Below are 18,055 nucleotides of genomic sequence, written 5' to 3' on the forward strand. Positions count from 1 at the left end.
AATTGTAAATTAGATTTTAAAGGCCTCTCCCAATTAATTCTAGGCCTACCTGGGAGTCTATATAAGAACTTCTGAGCTTTAATTTTATTTCCCCCTGACAAAAAAAAAAAAAAAAAAATCTTAAAGGTAAACTATAGACATTATAAAGTAGTTTTTATAATATATTAAGCAATAAATTAGCATTTTGTCATAGAAACTGTATTCAGTTATAAACAGGTATTAATATTGAAATAAAAAATAATATTGAATAAATGATTTTAATGAATATATTAACTGATAGGCTTCTATCTTTTAGAACATCAATAAAAGCTCCTTCAAAAAAAAATTGCCACTTTAATTGGCAGAAATGTTACATCTTTCCTCATTTGTAGAATAAGTGCAACATGGCATTTCAATATAAAATTGAATTAAAAAATATTCAAATTAAAATAGTAGCTACAATGATGCTTTCATGCACAATTAATTTGTAATAAAATTAAATGCTGAGTATAAAACCTTCTAAAATTGATTTTAATTGTACGAAAATCTTTCAATGCTTTTATGACTCATTTATAGCGTTGGTCAATAATAAATTTTTGAGTCAGATTTTAACTAGAATGTTAAAAGGGCCATTAGTAAGAGAACAGAAGTAACTAATGGAATTAAGAACAAAAAATTCTGGTGAATGAAAAGACAAACTTTTTGTTTTACTAATTTTGTCACAATTTACTATTTGTGATACTAATCTAACAAAATATTTTCATTAAGCATAATAATCAGAAATGTTGTTTCGTTCCCTATTCTACAAATACCAGTTTGACTCCGAGTGCTGACTGATTAATAACATTTTGGTCTCGTAAGACCATGTCCAGAACGGTAACGATAAGACGCAGCTCTACGCGGAACTGGATCTACAATAAAAATCCAGAACAACCATTTCATTTCAGTTACTTCATTGTTTTTGCGGTTTTACAACTGATGAAATTTATGTTGTTTACACTTTTATGCAGTTAAAGAAATTTACCTATAAGGAAATAAAAATTTTCATTCAAAAATGCATACTTTATTCAAGAAAATCTAAGCACATGAATTCATTACATAACTTTCTACATAAGCAAAACAAAGTAAAATCGGTTTTGTTTTTAAACTGTGACTTCAATGCCAGAAAAAAGTTGTGAGTGCTTCGTTTTCTGAAGTGCTAATTCCATATAATTTTTTATAAACAAAATATTTTGAATTATTTTACTTGTTGGAGTGTTGTAAATTCTTTATATTGATTATTTTTGTTGTAAATTTGATTTCTTTTTGTAATGTTTCTTTTATTTATTTCATGATCTGTTTCCCTTATAGATATCTAGTTCATAAAATTCATTGAATCCTATTTTTGCGTAAATTCATTTAAAATAGTTTTCCATGTGAAGCGAATGTAAGTATTTATTAATTATTATTATTATTTTTTACTTTCAAGCTTATTATCTCACTTTTATTTTTATCGTAAAAAATTAATAATTCTGATTCCTTAAACATATTGTTATCTACTTCGTTTTCATTTCCAGAATATTTGGCTATGCTATTATTATTTTAATAGATAATAATAATGTTGTGAGTATAACATTTAATTATAGGGCAGCATTGTAGAAAAGTGCTTGTAATTATTGTTTATTCATGTTGTTCTTTATATCTGATTTGTTTACTTGAAAACTAATTTATTATTCTGAAAATTATTGACATTTTTCTTCTTTTTTAAAGACATAATTTACTAAATTATCACTAAATATTTGATATCTATATTTATGAGTGACTAAAAATATTTCAATAATTTTAAACCTTCAGCACAAGAACCCGTTTTCAGAACATTAATGGGGGCACAGAATTAATATTTGTTAATTAATACCTTGTTTATTGGTTATCTCTATTAAAATAAAGTATGCTGTGATTGCAAGAATATTTTTTCGTGCTAATATGCTCTGTTTAAGACGCAGACATGACACATTTCTGTCGAAATATGGACTTCAGCATTTTCAGAATCAAATTTTTTCATTCTTGAGATCGATTTCGTGGTTTTCTTTTTATATAAAAACTAGCTGCCTTTGATGGCCTATAGGTTTGCTGAATGTATTGATTATTTTAATTTCAAATAAATCATTTGGAGTAAATTTCATATCTATGATTCGTCAAATTGTCAGATATTAAAGACTTGATTTTATATAGTCTTGCTTATGTTTTAGTTTTTTGTGTACATGAATATTCTAATAAAGATCAGTTTCATGGCACTGTAACACCATTATGTTCATCTATCTTCTAAGTTTAGCGAGATTATAAGCTCACATTTTTTATTTGTCTTGTAAACTACATAGATATTGAACAAGCTCCTTCTTTAGCTTTCAGTGGTAAAATCCTAGTTTGGTGTAACCTTTTTTTTCCCCAAGGATGATGGCTGACCACTTGAACAATACTTTCTTTTTTCTTTTTTTTCTCCCAAGGATGATGGTTGACCACTTGAACAATACTGTAAAAAAGTAACAGTTATCTTATAGTTTTACTTACTATCTGGGATTATCCCATCAACCTGCCAACACTCGCAAAAATATGCCAATCCTTTGACGCCATCATAATGAAAAGTAATTTTCAATTATTATGGCAACTTAGCAACACTTTTTTTTTGTAACCTTTATGGGCCATAATCACTGAATGACCATTGAATTCTGAAATAACGAACTTCTGAAAACCGGCTATGCCGGTCTGCACTTAGAAAAAATTCTAAGCAATCATCTGAAAAAGGTACCAAGCAAAATTTTTTTTAACTTAAAAAATAATTAAGAAATAAATTCAGTTACTTGGTTCAACTAATTCTTCATTTGAGCAGCGAACAATTTCCATTAAAAAAAGAAAAGAAAAAACAGCAGATCTTCTCCATCATACAAATATATATTTATAAATTTAGACATCAAATTCACTAATACATTATCTCTCATAATATTTCTGATCATCACATCAGACATTGGACTATTGAACACTTACAAACTTATGGAATAATCATGAAATCCACGAAAAGAGCAACAAATTGAAAAGAATTCCATTAGATTGTTAAGATGAAAAATTGTGAAATAGTAAACTTGGGCAGATGTTTTTAGCTTCTGTTTGACTTTGTAAACAGGCAATTTTAGTAAAATAATTTGGTAAAAATTGCAATATATAATGTGTGTGTGTGTGTACATAGTTCATTTTAAGAATAACACTGAATGTTTTATTAACAGTAATAATGCTCTCAATTATAAAATGTAATTTAATTAAAAAATTTTAATGGTTTTTACCAACTATTTTTAATTTTCATTTCTTATAAAATTGCTGTAGTAGATGTACAACTCAACAAGTGAAAAAAATAGTAAACAAATAAATATTAAGGTTACTAAAATAATTATTTTGTTTGATTTTTTCAGTTACCATATTGCCGCCAAACTCGGGGGCATACTAAACTAGGATTAAAATCTTTCAGCAATGGGAAAAAATCATACAATCAAGATACAATGAAATCAATCATTTCATGATACAATGATAATTATTTCAATTTCATTCAGTACAATGAAAATATTGTTGTGAAATGTATTTAAAAAAATATGTTTAAAATTAATTAAATTTAGACTAAAAATTTTTACACAGCTAAATTTGCATAATTGAAGAGAGATTTTTGGACTTTTGTGAAAAAAAATCATCAAAACTTAACTCTTTTTTTTATTTTAATTAAATTTCTAATTGCATTCTCAAAATAAACCCTCTAATGTGTGCATTCCTATTTTCCAATGTATATCCCTTTATAAATCTTCATCACAATTCTAATAATTATACTTTTAATTATTTAGCATTCATCTAATGTAAAAAAATGCCTGCAAAATTTTCCTTGGATCTTTTTAAGTGATCTTTGGTTAATGATATTGGCATCATTAGTATAAAATATATTTTTAAAAAAATCAGTTATTATATTGAAACAAATTGTCAAGATAAGTCATATGTTTTATTTTAAATTGAGAGATGGGAACAACTGATTAATTCAGTAATGATTAATGGAGAGTGATCGCCAGATTATTTTAAACTTGGAAATCGATAGAATGCATATACAATCCAATAGCTATTTTACTTTGCAATCCACATTGGTATATTTACTTAGGCTATTCAATATAACTCTTAGCTGACAAAATAGGATGGCACAAAATAGTTGATCTAAACACTAATGTATTCTGCTTTCAGTTTTTCCACTTGATGATTTTTGAATACTTTTATATTATTTATGCAAGTAATAAGCTCTTTTACCCATATGTTCTTGATGATTTCTAAAAAATATAATCTGTTAAAATTTTAAATAATTTTTTTTTCTCCAAATTCTATTTTTTTTTATGGCCATGTGATGGGCATTGTGTCAATTTCGGTGAATTATTTGTTTAATTTTAATCAATAGAATAAATTCTAAAATAGATATAACTATAATATTCATTTATTCAATATTTAAATGGTTTGTTGAGTAACTTGTAATATTTTGTTTTTATTTTCACTAGTCATTTTAATTGTAACACGTAAAAAAATGATTTATCCCCCCCCCATATTATAGATGTGACAAAAAATATATGGAACATGACGTATAATAAATCTTGCATCTGTTATATTTTATAGCCATCACTTTATATGAAATGTTATTGAATGAAATGTATCATGTAAATAGTATACTGCTTTAAAAAATATTAAAATTTTTTCTTACAGTTATTGGAGTTATCCCCTTCTGACTGTTTGATAAGGCTAAAAAGAAATTTAAAGAATCTATTGGAAGAACAGCGATTGATTGTCAAGATTTTTTTTTCCAGGAAAAGCTTAATATAATACATTGTTAAATAATGATTTGACTGTAATTTTTCTTTTTCTTGCCACTTCTTGTGTAAGTTGAAATAAAATTATTTCTTATGGATTTTTGATTTGTATAAAGGATTATCCAAATGAAATTGAAGGTTTTAAAGTATCACTGTGTAATAATTATTAGCTAGATCAGGACCAAACTTCCAATACATTCTCTCTTAAATATAAATATTTAGTTTCAATTTCAGTGTGGAAGAAATTATGCATACTTTTCCGATCAGAGAAAATAAATGATGATGATTGGAGAAAATAAGCTAATAATTTAGATAAAATTAAAAGTATTTGAAATTTTTTTGCCTATATTCACCAAATTCATTGTGGAGGTTTCTGCTTTGGAATTCAAAGAGTTTAAGAAATCCTATCTGCAGTTGAGCAAACAACATGAAATTAGTGCATGAATAGCATTAATTCATGATTTAGACATTTCTTTTTCAATGTAATGAAAATTTTGTTTAATATTTTAAAATACTCATGTAAGATAGTTCATATGCATGATTTCCTTTTTGGTGATAAAGAATTACAAACATTTTTTGTTTTTTTATTCCTTGAATAGGTAACAGTTGGTATTGGTAAATTTTATATAATGATTAGAGTTATTGGCTATCATTTGCTTTAATACTTGAATTATGATATCAGTCATTTTGACTGAAAGCCCACTTTAATTCAGTTTAACTTTTTTATTTTCTTATTAATAATTTTGACATTTTTTTATATTTTCTAAAATTTTTCAAAAATTACATAAATTTATTTTTATTCATTTTAAATAATTATTTTTGCCAGTATTATTATATATACCCTTAATTACTGTTATCGGTCATTTTAAATTGGAATTAAATTTTTGCTTGAAACTGCTATGAAATCAAAATATTTACTGAATGGATATCCCTATTTGGGCAAGGTTGAAATAAAGCCAGCTGGAGAAACGATAGGTGGACATGAATCTTATTGCAACATTGGAAGAAACCTGACAACAGAAAATTTATTCACTTCACTGTAAATTTAGTAAACTAAGTAAATTACTTTGAATTTAGTAAAATAAATGAGGACTGTAAGAATTAATTATGTTGGCATAATATATTATTCAAAGATGGTACTATTTTATTTGCTCAAGAAAATGAGATGGCTTCGATTCCGGCAAGATTGCTAAGTATGATAATATGCCACTAAATTTTATCAAGGAAAAAATAAATAGAAACATTTTTCTCTTGAGTATTTTTTTATCCAAAATTGGGAATTATATCTAATAAACAAAAATCATCAGAAGTTGTTAAATTTTACAATTCAATGAATTATGGAATTAATGTTTTGAATCAGATAGGCGAAAAATACTCGGTGAAATTCTCATCCAGATGTTGGTTAGTACAAGTTTTTTTTATTATTTTTTTAATATTCTTGATTTAACTATGATAAATGCTTGGATAATTACTAAAGAGACAATTGGATATGAAAACATCAATCACCATAAGTTTATTTTGCACATGGTTGAGGAGCTTCGAAACATTTGTACTTCATCAAAATTCCCCAAACCTTCCACTTCTACCTAAGAAAAAAAGTTGATTCTTGTTGGACCTTTTACCTGAAAACATAAACAATGCTAGATAAATGCTTGCAAGGACAACAAAACTTTGGGCACATGTAAAAAATATGTTTGTGGAACTTACACAGCTAAAATTAAGAAATCTGTATACACTTCCAAATAAAAGCCATAAGAAAGTAATTCATTTATTTGATAATGAAAACTTTTATGAGGCAATTTATAAAATATTGGCTAATTTAAAATTGACAAGAATGTCTTTTGATTATTCAAGCTTTTTTTTTTTTATGTTTACTTATCTACTGTTTACAAATGTTGAAGATTTGATAACAAATTAAATACTTTTTGACTATTTTAGCTTTTATATATATTTATATATCCTTTGTTACATAGTTTTACTTATTAAATAAACAAATTGTATACTATAAGCTTTTACATTGCATAACATTAGCAAAAGTGTGCTTTTTTTTTAATTAAGACAAATGGTCAAAATGACTGCTGATCATAATTACAGGCATACTGAAAATGCTATAATGCTATTGTTAATATTCTTTGCATGAATCATAGATAATTCTTTGCCTTAAAAGATTTAGTAAGGTGATGAATCTCATTTCTCTGTGAATTTAAGTATAACATATTTCTGCGGATTTCAGTATTTTAAGAATCCAATTTAATCATTCTTGAGATAGATTATTTTCTTTTCCTTAATAACTGCTCAATATTGTTAATATCTCAAGCATTTTTGTGTATAAATTTATTCGTTTTATTGTTCAATTAATCATAATTATTTTATTTTTCAATGATTATGTTTGGCACAATTAATTATTTTATGTTCAGCCGATTTAGTTCTAGACCTGTGTCATGTTTGTGAATTATGTTGTATACATACATAACTCCTTATCTGGGCAGTTGAAAATCCTAATGTTAGCTAACAAATTCCATTGCATAGATCAAAAGTTATGGGGTGAAGTAACTTCATTCATATATATATATATATATATATATATATATATATATTCTTTTTCTGTAAAAAGAACATTGCCTTGAACTCTGCTTTGTAAATTCTGTAATGATACAAAAAATTATAATTCCCTTTCTGCAGCTGTTAAATTGCCCGGATACCATCAACCTAATGCAAGACGTGGTATGACTATCTCTACTCGATCTATTCAAAATATATTGCATCAAACCTTTTTGGAGATAGATTGATATCAAATTATTCCAGATATCTTAGCCAATCTGTTAACTTCATTGGAACCCTTTGTGACATTTGGCTTTGAGGTTATTTAAAGACAAAAAAGGTTTATCAAAATATTTTAAATATTTCTCTCTTCAAAGACAAATTTTCACAATGTGTTTTTTCTTACTTAACACATAAATTGAATTTTAGAACAAGATTATGGAAGGCATGGCAAAACATGTATTCAATGATAGTATGTTATAATATATGATTGCAGTGAAGTTATTGCACATGAATTTGTAGTTAAATTTTTCCTTCCACATATTATGCAAAAGTTACTAAATAGAAAGTTTTAATTTCTTTTTTTTTATCAAGTTATTTCAGTTTAACAAAACATTTTCTCATAAAAGAAAAGTTATAATAAGTTCTTTTGAAAAATGCAGCACTATTCCTCTTTTTCCCAATCAAAACCTGCCTCACTTCTGAAACCTGAACTGCATATTTAAAAAAAAATATGCCTACAGAATTTGGTCATGATCTAGCTAATAATTTTTGATGGGAAGTGTCTAAATATCTTCTGTTCAGTTTTTGCAGAACTGTTATGTTTTTCTAATATATTCTCTTCCTTATCCAGTCCTTACCTTCAAGAACTAATATAACAAATCCTGATGTTAGCCAATCAATTATGATGTTATTTATCTGTTATTGTTATAAAAAAATCTGCATTGTGTTTGCCCTTGTTCATTTATTATTTTTGTACAATTGTAAATGATTAAATGAACATAATTTGTATCACAAAAAAAGGCTTATTTCTTAACTAAATGCAAAAAGACATTCTGTGAAATTTGTATGTTGTCTGGTGCTTATATTTCCGTAATATTTGCTCTTGAGACACACTTATTTTGTTCAGTTATTATGCATTTTTTTCAGAATCTAAAATGTTATTAAATATTTTTTTTTGTTCAGTTATTATGCATTTTTTTCAGAATTTAAAATGTTATTAAATATTTGTTTTATTTTTGTGTATAATCTTTTTCTTTGACATTTATTACCAATTTAATTACTAATATTTTGATATTTTCTGGATGTTTGAGAAAATTCATTGTTGTGTTGTGTAAAATTCATTTGCTTATAATAAAGCATTATGTAGTTTTGAAATGAAATAATAATTATTAATGTTTTTATTATCATCTCTATTATATGATTTTATTATTATTACCTTTATTTTTATTATTATTGTCTTTCTGCATCATATGGTTATATCTAGAAGAATTTTTAATTTGTGATATTTTTTTACTTGCATTTTAAAAAGATTAAATTTATTTGATCATTATGATATTTTAAATATTTTTCCTGTATTTGTAATGGATAAAAAATAATTTTTAAAAACTTGATTTCTTTTTTTAGAATTGTTATAGTGTTACAATAGATTTGTTAAAATGTAACTAATTTTTATTATTTTTTATTTTTTAGGAAATCAGGAGAAACTGGAAAATAGTAAATCTTAGAACATTTCCAATCAATGTGTCAAATCAATTTTATATTCAAATGTTTTTAATAAAAAAATTTTAAATAATGAAGTTTTATATCTAATATGCTTGTTATTGAACATGAGTACCATCAACATAAATATATTATCAGCCAACATTACTGTGATATTGTTATTCAATATCAATGGATGAATATATTTTTATAAATAGTGCATGTAGGTGCTATGCGGAGGAGATTATTGGACTTGGAGCTACAATATCCAGCACAAACATACGTCATAGAATGGAGAAATGTTCATCAGAATGAGTTTTTAAAAATTTTAATCAATTAAAAATTAAGCTAAAAGTTGTTGTTTTCACCTGATAATTTCTGAAACACTTATGATATGTAATGCAGGTTTCCCAAATTATTAATGATTTGTTAAATTTCATAATGTCTCAATAATTAACTCAAAACAAATAACACTAAAAATAATTTATTTTAAAAATATGCTTAGAAATTTTAAAAAATCATTTGCAGGGAAATAAAAAGCAATTATTTTCAATAAGTTAGTATTTGGTAGAGTTCCCTCCCCCCCTGAATAATATAGAGGTAATTTTAAATAGTTATACTTTCTGTAACTATAGTCTAACAGATGAGTTAGCCAATATTCTAGACAAGCTTTTTAGTTATTGAAGGCAGTTGGTGTGTAATCTATAACATCTAAGATGGAAAATACTTTTCTTTTTCAAAAATAAATTAAAAATCTTTTATTACAATTATTTTTTTCTATTTTCTTAGTTAAAGGTTAATTAATAAAAATTTGATTAATTAATTCATTTGTATTTGAGAGTTTATCATTAAAGAGCAATAAATTTCAAGTCATTAACCAATTTTGTGAATATTTTTTTTTTTAAAAAGACAAATATGATAAAGTTATTGTTAATTTAATAAAAATATTTTTGATGGTTGTATTAAAATAACTGATAATGTTAGAAGTAATTTTCTGTATGATTTTATATATTTTTCAAATTATTTAATCTTATCTCATTTTTCTGACTAACAGTCATTGACAATTTAATTTTTCTGATTAATATTCTGAGGATTGAAAATCAACCACTTTCATTTATTTTGTTTCTGAAGTGCAAATTTTTTTGAGTGAAGCGGGAAGGAACTAATTTTCTTCTGTTATAAATTATAGTCAAATCTGATTAGTTTAATGAATAATGGGAAATAGGTTTAAATGTCATCAAAGCTTTTATGGATTATTATATTCAGCATATGTAATAAGAATATCCATTTTCGGTTATAGCAGTCATTCATATCAAAGAAGTGTTTTAGATATATATTACTTATTATGTTCTATTCTTATATTGTTTTTTACGTTTTTCCTAGATGGATATGTATCAGCAATAAGCCATGGCATTATTCCCAGTCATTTGAAGCCTCCTTACATATTATTGAAGAAAATCAATCTGTGCAAGCACAATTCTTTCAGTGAATCTGAAAGAACTCTGCTAGATGCTCAACAAGTTTCAGAAAAAAGCAATTTATCTGTTCATCAAAGAGATGAGCCAAATGGTGAACAATTTTCTGAGAGCAGAATTCATATTCAGGCATCTTCAGAGGGAGGTTCAGATGTAAGAGATCAAATCAAGCATATTCATGTGAAAACAGCATCTAAGAAAATTTGTGTTTATTGCAAATTTAAAGGAGTAATATCTCATACTAAGTGGCAATGTCAAGGTTGTAATAGGCATTTATGCAAGAAAGGTCCTGAGAGATCATGTTTTCAATTATCACATTCACCATCTTTCAAAGGCATACTGCATTCCAAAATGCCAGATTCCAGACATGTTTCAAAAATATCTCTTTCACCTTCTAAGACTCTAGATTCTGAACATGTTCCGAAAGTATCGCTTTCACCATCTAAGGCTCTGAATTCCGAACAGGCTTCAAAAGTGTCCTTTTCACCTACCAAGGCTTCAGATTCTGAACACAGTTCAAATGTGTTCCCTTCTACTGGGTCTTTAGATTCTATACATATTTCTAAATCACTCTCTGCCTCTAGGAAATCCACATCTAGAAATCTTGCAAGTATAAATACTACTTTGGGAGATAAACATATTCTGATCTCATGTCCCTATAAAAGAAAAAGGCAATGTGCTTATTGTAAAGTGCGTGGCATGCATAAATGTCGTCTTTGTGATTTGCATTTTTGTAATGTCATAACAACTGGCAGGAAATGTTTTTATTTATATCATTCAGCACTTAAAAATCAATCATTTGATGTTGTTGATATTAGTTCAGACGAAATGAGTGATGATATTCATAATTCTCTTACAAATAGTGCCAGTGCTGCACAAATATCAGATAATGAATCTTTAAATGTTCAGCTTCTTTCAGAAATAGAAGAACGAATTTCTCCCAAAACTGATCATATTCCCTTGTTAGTGGAAGGTAAAAATGTATGTTTTTATTGCAAAGTTAAAAAATCAAGTTGGTGCTGTAAAACTTGTGGCAAATCGCTGTGTGTTCAGAAGACTGGAAAAACTTGTTTCTATGAATACCATTCACTCCCCAAAAAGGTAATTTTATTTTTTATGGTTTTTTTTTTTATATTTAATAATATTATATTTTTATATTTTAATATTATATTTTATATTTAAAAATCAATAAAAATAGATTTCAGTTGCACACACACACACACACACACACACACACACATATATATATATATATATGTATGTATAAGATGTAAATAGAAGGAATGTAGATAGATTTTTTAATTCTGATGCATAATTATTTGGTAAGACTTAAGATTCTCACCAAAATTATTCAACTGTCAAATAAACTCACTAAAATTCTTATATAACATTAATTAATTAATTAGCATGAATTATTTGAAGTCTTTATGTACATTTCTACTTTCAAAATTTTACTTCTAAAAAAATTTATTTTTTCATATGTATTTATCATTTATCTTCTTATTTTCATTTTCTTTATTTTGTTTCTAATGCTTGAGCCAAATTTAACAAAGCATTCTGTTATTTTTTTAGGAGAAAAATAATAAATGTTTTAAAATGAAAGTACAGTTTTATGTATATGATTGCAAAAATTACATAGATTCAGTTAGTTGAAGAAGTTGGCATATTTTTATATATGTAAAATGAGGCCACAGTGGTTTGGTGGTAAAATTTTGGTTTTAAAACCGGAGAGTTTCATATTAAGAGACATGATTCCCCTGAAGAATTGTCATATAAGTGGATCTGGTGCACATTAAATAAGTCAGGGCCAAACATCCTCCCACTGATGTGGTGCAAAAGTTAGGAGAGGAGAGTACAGCTCAGGTGTCATCCTTGTCATCTGACCACAGTTCAGAATTACAGGGTCATCCAAAAATAGCTCCAGTATAGCTTTAAAATGGGATGATAATATAATTGAACTATATATATATATAAAATCTAATAGCGAAGAAACAATATATATATAAAATATAATAGCGAAAAATACGAGTCAACAGATTTTCTGTCGACTCGTATTTTTAGTTGCTCTTGTATCAATTAGGCAGAAATTTTTGTATTAAAAGAGTTTTTTAGGGTATATTGTTGATATATGATGATTAACATTATGAATGATCATTAATCTTTGATCTCTGTAGAGAGACCAAAGATAAATAGAGGCATGAGAAATACCATTGCAGATTTTATGTATAATAAAAGAGGAAGATCCCCTTCTGGAAAATTAAACTACAGAAAGTTACTGATTCTGCAATTTCATAGGAGTTAATGATTGTATTCATATGATGATGTTGTGTTCATGTTACCATGAAAAGGGGGTGCAGTAGCATCTGAGGGTAAAGACCTCTGAGCACCCGAGGGCAGAAGTCTGATTTCTAGCTCAAATGAAGATGACACACATTCACTTGCACAACCCCTTTTTACAGGGGGCTCTCTCAAGTACCTCACAGATGGAACATAGGGGAAGAACAACCATGCTCAAACCCAGGACACCCAGATCATGGGGAAGACATGTTACCCCTAAGCCAATATGCTGGCTTAGATTATTTTATTCATATGGTCAGATTAATATCAAATAGTCAAAATTATGGTAATCAGAATTTGAGAGGTCTGTGAAAACCAAAATCCTGGATGATTCATAAGTTAGTAAAAATATTTTTTTTATCATTGAATAAGTGGAGATAAATCTAGTTTATCATATACTGAAATCGTTTGTTAGGTGTTGCAGTATTGTTAAATAATATGATGGCATATATAAATATAAACATATATATATCAGTATATTTCAAATGATTATTTTACATGTCTTTTTATTTTTCTTTAATAGGCTAAACGACCTAGCATGAAACGTATATTTCAAGCATATGCACGAAAATCTCATTGATATGGTGATTGATGTGCTAGATTCTTAAATTTTTAAAACCATGTTTATGTGCAGTATTTGTTGGATATGTTCATTGATTTATTTATTTTATAATGTAATGATTTTTTTTTCTGCTTTCTTAAGCATTAATAAGAGATTGTTTGATTTTTTTAAAAACATATTTATTTCTAATTATTGCTTGATTTATATTTTTATGTTTATTTCTGTTCAATTTTGCTCTTCTTTCTCTTTTTTTTTTTTAATAATTTAATCATTTATATGCTTTGCAGCATGTTTATTTAACTTTATGTATTCAGTATTGAAACGATTATACAGTTATATGATGTTATTAATGTCATTTTATAATTATTTTATTGCTTTACTCTGGAAAGTTTGAAATAGAAAGTATGACCAATTCTTATCTCAAAATAAAGCTGTTATCAAAAATTAATGAATAAGTTTTTCCAGCATTTTTAATATTTTTGGTTGATGATTCATTTATAATCTGTTTTAATTCAAAGTTAAAAATTTTCATGCTATTTTTCATAGTTGCCTTTAATTTTATCTTATTATTTTTGCATTAACAAGTCCTTTATGATTTCAATAATTCATTTTATTTTTACGACATTTTGATATAAAAACTTCAAAACCAAAAGTTCCTGTGAGCAAAAATTTTAAAAAAATAATTATGAGAACTGTTTTATTAATAATGTTATATTTAATTAAAATATTTTAATTGAATTTTACTATGGAATAATATTTAAATGTTGAAGATAGTGTTTATTAAAATGCATGTTTTTTCAAATTCTTAATTGTATTTATCTACTTACAGATGTTTATTTTCCTTAATTTAAATCAAATGCTTGTTGACACTGTAGAGTATTCTAATGTTTTATTATTAACTTTGATTTATATCTGCAAGTTAGTTAGTTATGCGAGTTACACTGTATGGATTTTTGGTATATTAAATAAAATTATTAAGAAACTGTTTTGGCATCAGGTTTCTTTTTTTAAACATATGAAAAAATTCTTCTATTTGAAAATTTACTTCTGTTCTGTTTATTAATTTAACACAAATTTAAACATATCTCTTTAAGTTTCTGTAAATATTGATACTGAATGTTTGTTTTCTTATACTTGCATCTGATAGGTTACTTGTATTTTAAAAGCATTGCATCTCTAAAAACTTGAAGCAAAATGTCTGGTTGCAATTAAATTAAGACCAAATATCTTATATTGTCTTTCAATTATAGAATAAATACTGATTTATTTTCCCCCCTTAAATTAGCAAGTTCCTGATGAACTCTTGTTTTTTTAAAATTTGGAATGTAAATTTTTAAGTTTGGGTTGCAACAGAATGTGTGATTTTACAACCCTGTAGCAGTTGGAAAACAATTATCATTCTGGTGATTCCTAGTTCAGTATTCTGAACTGCACCAAATGTGAGCTATTTGTTATGCTAAAGGTCGCTATTTAACCCATAACTGGAGACAGGAGTCAAAATGACTCCACATTGTTCATTAAACACTAATTAACATGTGTATTTTGTCCTTGAATATAATCATCTCCTCAGTACCTTCAAGTTATTCTTTTTCAAAGTTTTTGTTATTTTTGGTGTCATTGACTCCATGTCTCTGAAATTGCTTTTAATTTTAGTGATGCAAAAAGAAAGAAAAATATTCATAAAATAATATTTTAAAATATTGTTTTCTGCATTTTTGTTTGTTGAATTCTAACAGTTATTAATATTAGTGTAATTCTGTAATATCTAAACAAAGTAAATGCTCATTAACAGATAGTTTAAGTTTTTCTTATAGCATCTTCTTAACATTTAATATTATAACATTTAACGTTTTCAATTTTAATATTTTTGGTAATCCAGAATATATTGTTTCCAAAATAAATTCCAATTCTGTTTATAAAAGACAAAAAATAAGAATGGAGTCATTTTGATGATGAAGTATTTTTATAAATATATCATTTATGTGAATTTTAAAAGATATTTACTTAATTTGATTTTTACCTTAGTGAGTCATGATGGATCAAAGTCGAGAACTATATTGTAAATCTTTTTTTTTAACAAGATGTTAGAGTAATATTAAAAAAAATTAAATCTTTCTCCATTTCTGATTGGTCTAAATAGGCTTAATATCTATTTTTATTTTAATATAAACTTCTGAAAAAAGGGCAGTTTTAATATATATATTGGAAGTGGGTACTGACTATAATCATCAATTACTCCACCATTGTAATAATTGATCCCAAACCAACAAAAATGGATAAATATGTATGTAATATTATAAAACATTTATAGTACTGTATGGACATTTTAGAAAAGCACATCTACGTTATCTGAAGTGTTTGAAAAGTCTTGGAATATTCCTGAAATCTGTTAAAATACAAATAATTAGATAAATACATTGTTGTCAATTAAGAGAAATATTTGTTAATAAAAAATTTTTGAATCAAATTTTTAAATTATTGAGGGCATATGTATAAAATGCAGAAAATTTTGAAGCAAAAATATGTTAAAATAATAAATTTATAGCAATAATGCTTATGAAAAAATGTATTAAAACAGGTTTTTGAAAGACTAAGCAAAATGATCATAAGAATTTGATTACTACATCAAATTTTATTAAGGTATGTGTCCAACTCTGATTGTAGTGCCAAGTGTGTGTGTGTGTGTGCTTTGCCAGATCTGAGATAAATCCTACCACTCGTAGCTAAATTCCACAAAAAAGTCTTTTTTTGCTAATTGAAGAAGAATATGGTGACCACTGCAAATTAATTTGAAATATATCTTGCAGATGCTGTATGAGCTTAAGGAAGGATGAGTAGACAAGCCATTCCTATGTTGCACCACAGCATTGGGATTATTATCCATGATGATCAAACAAATAACAACAATACCAGAAAAACTGTATGGATGAGACAATATGATGATGAAACAACTTACAACAGTGACATAATTTACATATCTGGGACAATATGATATCTTAATTATAAGTTTGCATATCCATAATGTCCCTTTCTATGCTTATTGATGTTAGAGTCCATTAAAATGATGTCCACCCAAATCATGTTACTACCCCTTATATGCATAAGCTATTGTTCGATATCTCCATGATGTTGTCAGTTATTCTGAATGCCAGCCAACATCGTGTAGATATTGTAACAATGTTGGGTGTTTTGTGCCAATAGGGCTAACTCTGTAATGGCGAACTTTCAAGATGTTTATTGGTGGAAAAATAATCGATTGTACTCGAAAATAATTGTACTGGGACTTTTATTTGATGATAAACAAAATCTGTTTTCGTTTATGAAAAATGCATTTACCCACACCTGATCGATACAGATGACATATTCGAAACATCATTTATATTTCTTTTTGTTAGAAATATTCAATAAAATAAGGCAAATACACCACATGCTTTAATCTCATTGTACCGCCTGTTGTGAGATTCAATTCAGGTGTCGATGCTCGTCTTATCTCTTGTGCCAATTCTATTGCAGTTGTTAAACACCCAATTTTTTCCGGGGGGGGGGGCGAAAATAATCATTACATAGCGTACCTCATTTGTAGAAATTTTGGTGTTTGTTTTTACTACTACGAAATAAATCGCCAAAATAAATCAAATTATCGATAGCTGAAGTCACAACTATCTTGGCAAAATTTTGGCATCTTATATATAATGGAATGTAGCGTAATCTGTAAATCGCCAAGTGCATCAAAGAAATGCAACCATTTGTGCATTTTATGTAACTAGCCGCCTTTGGCGACCAGTCGGTTCGGTCGGTTCTAGCCGCCTTTGGCGACCAGTCGGTTCGCCAATATTAATACTCGCTAAAATGTCCAATTAATATTCTGTGTAACTATGGTCTCCTAATAGGTTTTTCAGCAAAATATTTTTAAGCTTCAAATTTTGATAGTCATATAATTCATTTTTACTCTTATGTTGGCTTTAAACCATTCTGTTCATTGTACTATGGATCTCTCTCCAATTTTATGTGAGCGCCCGTAAAATACAATTTTAATTTAAAGTGGAAATAATGAAACTGCAATTAATATAAAGACATTGTTTACTGAAACCAAGCATGTAATTTTCTTTAAAAAAAATGAGAACTGAAAGCAGAGTCGTTCGGCATTCAAGTCTTATATGCACACAGAATAATTTTCATAATTTATAATATCTGAAGGAATTATTCCAAAAAAATTTCATGGATTCTTTGTAAAATTAAGTTTTTAGTTTTATTTTCAAAAGGATTTAAATGAGGTCAATAATAGTATTTGTCGGCTTATAAATATATTTCAAAAATTATGAAGTTTAAATTTTAGGCAATCCTTTGCTCCAGAGGAATCATATTCTGAGAAATTTTCATGACAGTCTAACTTTTAAATAAATAAATAAACGTATCTATCTTTTACGATCAAATCTGACCTATTTATTAAATTTTGAATATTACAATTTTAGAACAATCAACATTTTTATAATCTAAGCTAATCACTTTTGAGAAACCCTGGGAGATGATTGGCTTCTTTGAGAGGTCGATGAAGTAATTGAAAATAGCTCGTTTTTGTATAGTAAAGCTTGGCGATCTTAGAG

The 18,055-nt window shown here is 26.8% G+C and overlaps 1 protein-coding gene across 2 annotated transcripts; it reads left to right on the plus strand.

Annotated features, from left to right (window-relative positions):
* Positions 1 to 1,151: 1,151 nt before the first annotated feature.
* Positions 1,152 to 16,855, plus strand: LOC129988078 (uncharacterized). 2 transcript variants are annotated; one of them, XM_056096197.1, is made up of 4 exons: positions 1,152 to 1,405; positions 4,732 to 4,903; positions 9,069 to 11,653; positions 16,259 to 16,855. In XM_056096197.1, exons 3-4 carry the CDS (start codon positions 10,292 to 10,294, stop codon positions 16,283 to 16,285), a joined length of 1,389 nt encoding a protein of 462 aa, XP_055952172.1. In that variant the 5' UTR covers positions 1,152 to 1,405; positions 4,732 to 4,903; positions 9,069 to 10,291; the 3' UTR covers positions 16,286 to 16,855. The 2 variants fall into 2 exon arrangements, with proteins under 2 accessions (XP_055952172.1, XP_055952171.1); XM_056096196.1 differs by lacking the exon at positions 16,259 to 16,855 and adding an exon at positions 13,413 to 14,119.
* Positions 16,856 to 18,055: the final 1,200 nt, after the last annotated feature.

This window comes from Argiope bruennichi, chromosome 10 (assembly GCF_947563725.1).
Source record: "Argiope bruennichi chromosome 10, qqArgBrue1.1, whole genome shotgun sequence".
Lineage (NCBI taxonomy): Eukaryota > Metazoa > Arthropoda > Arachnida > Araneae > Araneidae > Argiope > Argiope bruennichi.